Genomic DNA, 9,868 nt, shown 5'->3' on the forward strand with positions numbered 1-9,868 from the left:
AACAGGGAAACATAAAAGACAGGAGATACATAGGAAACACAGCAATATGACAGATATAAATCAACCGTAACATTAATAACATTAAAAGTAAATAGATTAAACAATCAAAAGACAGATATTGTCACAATGAATAAAAAGAATATCCAACTATATACTATCTACAAGAGATACACATTATATTGAAAGACATGAATAGTTTGAAAGTAAAAAGAGAGAAGTTACATTATGCAAGCAGTGATCAAAGGAGAGCAGGAGTAGCTATACTAATTTCAAGGAAAAAATGTACATGAAGACAAAAACTCTTACTAGAGGCAAAGAGGGATATTTTATTTTTATTTTTTTAAAGATTGTATTTATTTATTTGACAGAGGGATAGAGAGAGCCAGAACGCAAGCCAGGAGGGAATGGCAGAGGGAGAGGGAGAAGCAGGCTCCCCGCTGAGCAGGGAGCCTGATGCGGGGCTTAATCCCAGGCCCCTGAGATCATGACCTGAGCCAAAGGTAGGTTAACAGACTGAGCCACCCAAGCACCCCAAAGAGGGACATTTTATAGTGCTAAAAAGTTCAAATAATCAGGAAGAGGTAACATTATTAATGTACATGTATATAATCAGAAAGCCTCAAATACATGAAACAAAACGGACAGAACTGAAGGATGAAATAGTAAGTCAGAAATAATAGTTGTAGATGGCAATTCCCACTTTTGATAATGAATGGCATAACTAGGAAGAAAAGCAACAAAGTAGAAGACTTGTCTAAAACTTTCAACCATGTAGGCCTAACAAAAATCTAGAGAACACTCCACCCAACAACAGCTGAATACTTCTTCCCAAGCACTCATGACATATTTTCCAGGATACAGTATATTCTAAGATGAGCCTCAATGAATTTAAAAGGATTGAAGTCATACAAAGAATGTTTTTTGACCAAAATGGAACAAAATTAGAAATCAATAACAGAAGACAACTTGGGAAATACACAAATATGTGGAAATTAAACAATACTTCTAAGTAACCAGTGGGTGAAAGAAGAGATCACGTGGGAAATTAGAAAACACTTTGTGATGAATGAGAAAGAAACATAGCATACCAATAATTATGGGATGCACCAAATGCAATGATGAAAGAAAAATGTATAGCTGCAAATGGTTACATTAAAAAAATCTCAAATAACATTCTAAATTTAAAGAAGAGAAAGTTCAGAGCCAAATAAACCCATAGCAGCAGAAATAAGGGGATGGTAAAGATGAGAGCAGACATAAAAGCAATGTAGGACAGAAAAACAGTAGAGAAAACAATATCAAGTGGGGTTCTTTTAAAAACCAACAAAATTGGAGGCACCTGGGTGGCTCAGTCCGTTAGCAGCTGCCTTTGGCTCAGGTCATGATCCTAGGGTCCTGCTAAGCATGGAGCCTGCTTCTGCCCCTCCCCCCTGCTCATTCTCTCTCTCTCTCTCTCTCTCTCGCTCTCTCTCGCTCTCTCTTAAGTAAATGAAATCTTTTAAAAAATATTAAAAATCCACAAAATTGACAGTGTATAGCTAGACTGACCAAGAAAAAAAAGGGAAAAGACAGATTATTAAAATCAGGAATGTAAGAAGGATATCACTGCCTTGTTTATTGAAGCAGAAAGGGAATACTGTGAACCAGACTAGATATGCCACCTAGATGAAATGGACAACTTCCTAGGAAGATACAAACTTCAGAAACTGACTCAAAAAGACTCAAGAAGCACTAGAAGATGTGAATAGACCTATATAAGAAGCAAAGTGATTAAGTTAGTAATTTAAAAACTTTTTACAGTCAAAAGCCTAGGCTTTTGATTTCACTGGTGAACTCCATCAGATATTTAAAGAATGAATACCTATTCTTCACAAACACTTCTGAAAAACAGAAGAGGAAATATCTCCACATTCACTGAGGCCAATGTTATCATGAGAGCAGAAGCACACAGAGGTATCACAAGAAAACTACAGAGCAATATCCTTCATGCAAAAATCTGGATTTGGCTTGTGGGCCATAGTTTGACAACCTATGCTATAAAACAAACCAGTTTGTGATAAAACAGCAAAACGGGTAAAAGTGTGTATGTGTGTGATCAGTAGTTCTTTTTTTCTTTCAAGATTTTATTTATGTGTTTGAGAGAGGGAGAGGGAACACAAGCAGGGGGAGTGGGAAAGGGAGAAGCAGACTCCCCACCAAGCAGGGAGCCCGACATGGGGCTCAATCCCAGGACCCTGGAACCGTGACCTGAGCCGAAGGTAGGTGCTTAACGACTGAGCCACCCAAGTGCCCCGTGATCAGGAATTCTTGATTCAATAACTCTTATTGAAGTTAGAGTAAATTTTTTGTGTGATTGGTCCAGTACTTGCATGATTATATGACTGAGTGAGTTGTGTAGATTGAGGCATTATTATTTTCCAGCTTCCCAGGTGATTCCACAGGGCAGCCGTGTTTGAGTACCAGGATGTTAATTAAACCAGTGACTTTCAGACTTCAGTGTGCATATTCGTCACCTGGGATCTTGTTAAGAATGTGGACTCTGATTCAGTAGTTCTGGAATGGGGTTTCAAATTTTGCACTTGTAACAAGTGCTCAAATGAGCCTGGCGCTTCTGGTTTATAGACCGCATTTTGAGTAGCAAGGCGCTTGCACTGGTTTTCATTCCCTGGGATGTCTAGATCCTGCCCCAAGAGATTCTAGTGTACATGTTCTGAGATGTGGCCTGTGCCTCAAGATTTTTAAAAGCTCCACAGGCGACTCTAATGCCAGAAAAGCTTAAGAACCTCTGCTAAAGTTCCAGGTGTTTTTATAAATTTTAATTTTTATATTCTCAGTAACTCTAATATGGTTCTTTTTTCCGTTTCTCACCCCATACTACCCCTCTTCATGTCAAAACATTCATATATATGGTGAGAATCAGAGTGAAGTCTTTATCCTTTTGCTCTTATCCATCTCTGAGAAGTAAAAAGTAATTCAAGATGGAAAGAGAAGTACCAGCAAACTGGATTTGGGAAGAAGACGCGAAACATGTTCTAGGAGGCCATTGAAAAGGAAATCGGGTTTAGATAGAATAAGAGGGTTACCACAGAAAGTTGTCACAGTAAAACACTCCTGGCCCTGAACTGGGCAACCTGAACATAGATCTTCCTTGCTGAGTTCTGCTTGCACCCGAAGACCAAAGAAGCTACAGAAGATTGTTTTCTTCCCTTCTTGGTATGCAAAGTGACGAGTTAGCTAAATTAAATAACGTGTTCAAGTTTACCCAAGGCGAGTGGCTAAGCTGAGATGTGAACCCAGGCAATCTGACGTTAAGAAACCGTTATAGCAAAATGCCTCTCCAAAAGAGGAAAGTAAGAAGGATCTTCAGTGAACTGATAGTTTTAAACACACAAATAGATACTTGCCCTGAGCTTCCTCATATCTATGGGAGGGGTATATATTAAAGTATATAAATAAATACGTAAAATCTGAGACAACCTGGAGAGAGAAGTCCTCAAAGTGGGCAGAGAAAGAAATAGTGAAAAGACCAAGTTGGTTTGTTTGGGTTTTTTTTAAGATTTTATTTATTTGTTTGACAGAGAGACAGCCAGTGAGAGAGGGAACACAAACAGGGGGAGTGGGAGAGGAAGAAGCAGGCTCCCAGTGGAGGAGACTGATGCGGGGCTCAATCCCAGAACACTGGGATCACGCCCTGAGCCGAAGGCAGATGCTTAACGACTGAGCCACCAGAAAAGACCAAGTTTGACTAGGAAGAATAAAGGGTAATAACATCTTGAAAGGAGCAACCTGAAACCACACTTAAATCAGGAACAGGCTGATTTGGGGACACTGGGCATGGGCACAGATGATCACAGTCTGGAATGAGGTAATGGTCAAGGTAGGGCCAGCAGCCCTCTGGGTGTTGCAACACCTCAACCCATCCTTTAACGGTAGTTACCCAGGACATGGGGCTGACTGTGCCACAGACTCTCTACACTCTCTTTCTGGTGAGCTTATCCAGTCTTAAAACCTCAACACTGTCTGTGACTGATGTCTCTTGAATGTTTATATTTCCAAACCTGACATCCCACCTGAGCTCCAGATTCATTTTTCTGACTACCTGCGTGACAGTTCCACCTGTGTATCTAATAGGCGTCTCAGATTTTACATGACATGCCTTCCCCACCCCTCGTGTCCCCCTGCAAACATCCTCAAATTAGTAATTAGCATTACCATTAACTCAGCTGTTCAAGTACAAACAGCAGAACCTAGATAATTTTCCCCATTTCTCATTCTTCACCTGTGGTCCACGAGCAGATCTTGTTGATTCATCCACATCCAACTAGAATTTGTCTCTGTCACCCTTTCTTTTCTTTTTTTTTTTTTTAAGGTTTTATTTATTTATTTATTTGACAGAGAGAGAGAGAGACAGCCAGCGAGAGAGGGAACACAAGCAGGGGGAGCGGGAGAGGAAGAAGCAGGCTCCTAGCGGAGGAGACTGATGTGGGACTTGATCCCAGAACGCCAGGATCACGTCCTGAGCCGAAGGCAGACGCTTAACGACTGCGCCACCCAGGCGCCCCTCTGTCACCCTTTGTTTAGCTTTCACTCCAGTTCAGCCACCAAGATCTCTCATCGGATCTGCTACAGTATCTCCTGATTGGCCTCCCAGCTTCAACTCTTGCCCACATTCGACGAAGCAGCCAGCCTCACTGGCTTAACATTCAGGGGCATTTACCCTACTTCATATTCAGTATCACAGATTCGAGCTTCAGCCTTGACCTTGTATTTTTCAGCCGTTCTGATAACGTAGTTTGGGGTTTTGGATACTCCTGCTAAGTTAATGGAAGAAAGGGTACAACTGAAGGAGCAAATTGTATTTGGATATTTTGTAAGGGCAATATGCATGCCTAGCATGGTGACCTAGGAAGTCACTCCCCTGCCAATGGGAAGCCAGCCTAAGGCTCAGTTACACTGTTACTGTTGTCCAGGGCAAGCCTGTCAAAGATATAGTCTGTGATTCCTGCTTCTAAGACCCCCATGTTGCTACCCAGAAGCAACAATTGTTAACTTGTGCATATTTTAGTAAGCTAAAAGTTTTCAAGTAAAGTTGAAGACTCCCTTTACTACCAGCCTAATCCATTCTTCACTTTTTCCATAGGGACAACCACTGTTGTGAGTTCTGAACCATATTCTTTTATAGTTTTACCATACATACACACCCACTGACATCCAGGGCCCCAGCCCACCCCCTCACCTCTCCCCACCACCTCCTGCCCCCACATCATTTATAAAGGGGAGATTGATTTCTGTTTTCCAGGATCCCATGGAATACCTTCTCCCCCCATCTTCCAAGATCCTGAGCTGCACGTGGATGGGGTTGGGTGGGTGGAGAGATTCCTGGATACCTGTTTTAAAACTTAAAAGGTGAAAGATTTGTACGCGAATCAACCAGAGACTTTTTTTTTGTTTAGGAACCAAGTAACTTTATTGAAACCAAACAACTTTATTTATTTATGGCAAAACTGGGAGAAAAAAACTGGAACCTTTTGCAAAGCCAACACTGCAATATGCATGCTCGGCATGGTGATCAGAGAAACCAGGTGATCACCATGCACCCTGTGGCTATAGGGAAAACAGTCCCAACTCAGTTCTTTTTGTTGATGTCGCCCAGGGTGAGCTTGTCGAAGAGGTACTCCGCCATGCCGTCTTCCGGGGCCCGCATCTTGCGCAGGTTGGTGACATAGCCCCCCAACTCTTTGATGGACTTGACTTGCTCGTGCAGGTAGTGGCTCTCCAGGAAGTCGCACAGGTGGGCGTCGTTCTTGTCGGTGGCCAGCTGGTGCAGGTCGAGCAGGCTCTGGTTCACGCTCTTCTCCAGGTGCAAGGCGCACTCCATGGCCTTCAGGCCGCTCTCCCAGTCGTCGCCGTCCGGCTTCTTGATGTCACGGAGGCGGATGCGGCCCCCGCGCTGGGTCTGCAGCTGCATCAGCTTCTCGGCGTGCTCGGTCTCCTCGCGGGACTGGCGCAGGAAGAACTGGGCGAAGTTCTTCAAGGCCACGTCGTCGCGGTCGAAGTAGAAGGCCATGGACAGGTACACGTAGGAGGCGTAGAGCTCCAGGTTGATCTGGCTGTTGATGGCGGCCTCGCAGTCGGGGTGGTAGTTCTGGCGCACTTGTGAGAGTGGTCCAGTGGCCATGACTGGCGGCCCGGGCACCAACGCAAAGGTGAAGGCACTGCGGAAGCGAGGGCTGCGGAGCGGGCAGCGGCGGGGCCGAAGGCGGTGGCGGCCTCGGAGATTTCCCAGCGTGAATGAAGAGAGAGGCCGGAGGCAGACAGACTCCGTACCAGGCGACAGGTCTGAGATGGGGCCAGTAGTTAGAAACCGTTACCCGGAAGTGGTGGGGGAGGGGGAGGGAGGATCCGTTATGTGGGGGAAGGGGAGAAGGAAGTGAAGGATGAAAGAAGTGGGTGGGCCAAGTGCTGAGTTCAGGTTCTATCAGAGTCTGTGTAAGAGAGGGAAACTGCTGAGCGCCTGGCATCTAATGCGTTTTTAATTTTGCATTAATTTTTCTAGTTTGGAAGAAGTTTATCTTATTTCAAATTGTTCTATAGCAGCCTTTTCTTGTTTTATAAACTAATTTTCTTCCCTTAAATTTTGAGAATATGAATTTAAATTTTTTGGTGAAGTTCTTTTCTGTTTGCTGTATTATATCTGTTCCCCCCCCCCAAATATTTCTGTTTGCTTTTCATGGTTTTCTCTTTTAATTTTGTCAAATATCTGCCAAACCTTTGTTTACTTATATTTAGGAATAAATGACTTGTTTAATTAGCCTAGGTAATTAGCAAAGATCTGATCTGTAATTGTGATTTTCATTTCACCAACATGCTTCTCCTCCAAATAGAAGGGCAGGATATGTCAGTTATTCAGTGGTTTTCTCCTTTGTGTGTATAAAGCATGGAGCTTGGATAGGGACCCTCCCTGTTACCAAAATAAATATATTTTTGACTTCGGAAGAGTAATCTTTTTTCCTTTTGGGTAGATATGTCCTGTTGTTTCTCTCCTGTGGAGGTCTTTAGTTGTCTTGAGCTCATTCACTCTTGGGAGATTAAAGGTGTCAGATGAGACAGGTGCTTACTTCCCATTGTAAGTAAGAGTGGGGGAGGGTCAGAGCAGGGCAGGAAAAATAGGTCTGCTGTTCACAGCATGGGTCTTTGGTCTCACAGCTGACCCTGGAGCCTCTACACTGCTGCAATTTCATTTACTCTGGTATTAGAGTTTCTCTGAATGTGACCAGGTTTTCTACTGCAGGTCTTGCAACTTCTCTGAATTAGCCAATCTGATAGACTCTTTTCCTGTTTTTCCAGAATTCCTTACAATTTTTGGTGTCCTAATGGCACCCTTTTTAGTGTGTCTTTGTGTGTGCGTGTGTGTGTGTGTGAGAGAGAGAGAGAGAGATTTTGTGTTTAGTTCACTACCATGATTCAGTTATCTTTTTCAAAAACCGTTAAAAATGAAACTCTACTTTCTGAATTGGCAATGTTTCTACACAGTTCAAAAACCATTGAGTTTTCTCTGCAGGCAGCCATTAGTATTATTTGTGATAATCAGTAGGAGAAAAAGAATGAAAAAGAAGAATCCTACTTATGCTAAGAAAAATCATAGAGTCAGAGTTAAGAAACTTCAGAAACATATTCCTTAGGACATTTTTTTAAATGTATGTTGATCATTTGGTAAGACAGACCATATTCTAGACCACAACACAGATACCAATAAATATAAAATTACTCATATCATGAACAATATGTTCTCTGATCACAATAAAACTAGATTAGAACTTATTAACATAAAGATATCTGAAAAACGTTTAAATATTCAGAAGTTGAGGAGCGCCTGGGTGGCTCAGTCATTAAGCGTCTGCCTTCGGCTCAGCACGTGATCCCGGTGTTCTGGGATCGAGCCCCATGTTGGGCTCTTCCGCTGGAAGCCTGCTTCTTCCTCTCCTACTCCCCCTGCTTGTGTTCCCTCTCTCGCTGGCTGTCTCTCTCTGTCAAATAAATAAATCTTTTAAAAAAATATTCAGAAGTTGATAATACATTTCCAACTAACCTAAGGGTCAAAGAAGAGGTCAAAAGGAAATTAGAAATTATCTGGACTTGAGTGAAAATAAAATACAGCATATCAACATTTGTGACATGTAGCTAAAGCAGTGTTTGCATGCTAATTTTTGAAAGATTCAAAAAATTCTTAGAAAAGAAGAAAGGTCTCAAATCCATTATTTAACCTTCTACCTTAAGGAGTAAAAGAAGACCAAAATTAACCCAAGTCAAGCAGAAGGAAGGAAATTATAAAGATATGAGCAGAGTTTGTTTTTATACATATGTGTTAAAATGAGTAAGTTATGAGTTAAACTGGTTCAGTAAATTGAGGAAAATTGGGTCCTAATGTTTAGGAAGTTTGCTCAGTGTACTAGAGATGCCCCAGAGTAAGAGGACCTGAGCATAAGGAGTAATTTTATAAAGAGGTTGAAAGAATAGGGTTGTGAAAAGAGGGAGAAATCTCTGGTCATTGACCGAGGTAGCAGGTAAAACAGGAGTCTGGGTCTAGGTAAAATGCCTCAAGATGAAGATATTTAATCATTTCAGATTCAGAGACAGGTAGAGATGAGTTTAAATTTTAGCTCTTTCATATTGTAGAAATGTGATTTTTGTCATATTAATAAAGCTGTCTGAACAACAACAAAAAGATATGAGCAGAAAACGGTGACATAGAAAACAACAAGAGTAAATAAAAACAGTAGGTCAAATCAATAAAATCAAAGCAGGTTCTTTTAGGAAATTAAACAAAAAAATAAATCTCTAAACAGACTAATCAGGAAAAAAGGACAGAGAGAAGACACAAATTACCAGTTTCAGGAAAGAGAGAGGAGATATTACTACAGATCATGTACTCATTCAAAGGATGATGAGGGAATGTAATTGTGATATGAGATATATATTTCGATTTTTCATCTCCAGTTCCTCACCAGAGGTTCTAAAACCTTTGTAATTTTCTAAGTGATAGGAGCAATAGAACCATCTTTGTTATAATAATCGTTTTTTCCCCTAGCTCCTGGAACAGCTCTGGAGTGATACAGATGAAAGAAGCATCTTTTGTTAGTCATAACAAACTCCTTTCAACCACACCTGAATTTATAATAATGATGTGACTTTTGGAAAGCCCCTAAGGATGGAGGACTGTTTGCCAGAGGAAATAACCACATTATTTCAGCCCTTCCTCCTGAGTCGAGGGGAGAAAGACTAGAGGTTGATTAATTGATTTAATTAATCATGCCGAGGTAATAGGGCCCTCATAAAAACCCTAATTGAAGAGATTCAGAAAGCTTTCAAGTTGGTGAACACACGGAGGTGTTGGGAAGGTGAAAAACCCAGAGAGTTTCCATGCCTTTTCCCCTTATACCTTGCCCTATGCATCTCTTCCATCTGGCTGATTCTGAGTTGTATGTTTTTATAATAAACTGGTAATCTAGTAAGTAAACTGTTTCCTGAATTCTGTGAAACACTGTAGAAAATTATCAAAGCTGAAGAGGAAGTCATGGGATCCTCCAATTTAGATTTGCAGTTAGTGCCTGAAGTGGTTGGTGGGGGGCAGTCTTGTGGGACTAAGTCCTTAGCCTGTGGAATCTGTGCCAACTCCAGGTAGTTAGTGTCCTAATTGAATTTTAGGACATCTAATTGGCATTGGGAAAATTGGAGAATTCGTTGGTATAGCGAAAACCCCCACATATTTTTTGTAAATGAACAACTTTATACCAGCAAATTCAGCAACATAGATGAAATTAAACTACAGGCTAATCTAATGTATGAACAGAGATACAAAATCCTATAT

At 41.5% G+C, this 9,868-nt stretch overlaps 1 protein-coding gene across 1 annotated transcript; it reads right to left on the reverse strand.

The window, feature by feature from the left end:
• Positions 1 to 5,626: 5,626 nt before the first annotated feature.
• Positions 5,627 to 6,178, reverse strand: LOC113265849 (ferritin heavy chain-like). The gene has a single exon (XM_044389357.2). The coding sequence runs from the start codon at positions 6,176 to 6,178 to the stop codon at positions 5,627 to 5,629; it is 552 nt and encodes a 183-aa protein (XP_044245292.2).
• Positions 6,179 to 9,868: the final 3,690 nt, after the last annotated feature.

Source organism: Ursus arctos, chromosome X, assembly GCF_023065955.2.
Source record: "Ursus arctos isolate Adak ecotype North America chromosome X, UrsArc2.0, whole genome shotgun sequence".
NCBI lineage: Eukaryota > Metazoa > Chordata > Mammalia > Carnivora > Ursidae > Ursus > Ursus arctos.

What these genes read in the sequence shown, in the direction of transcription:
- LOC113265849 (XM_044389357.2), bottom strand. Translation starts at nt 6,178, where the DNA reads ATGGCCACTGGACCACTCTCACAAGTGCGCCAGAACTACCACCCCGAC.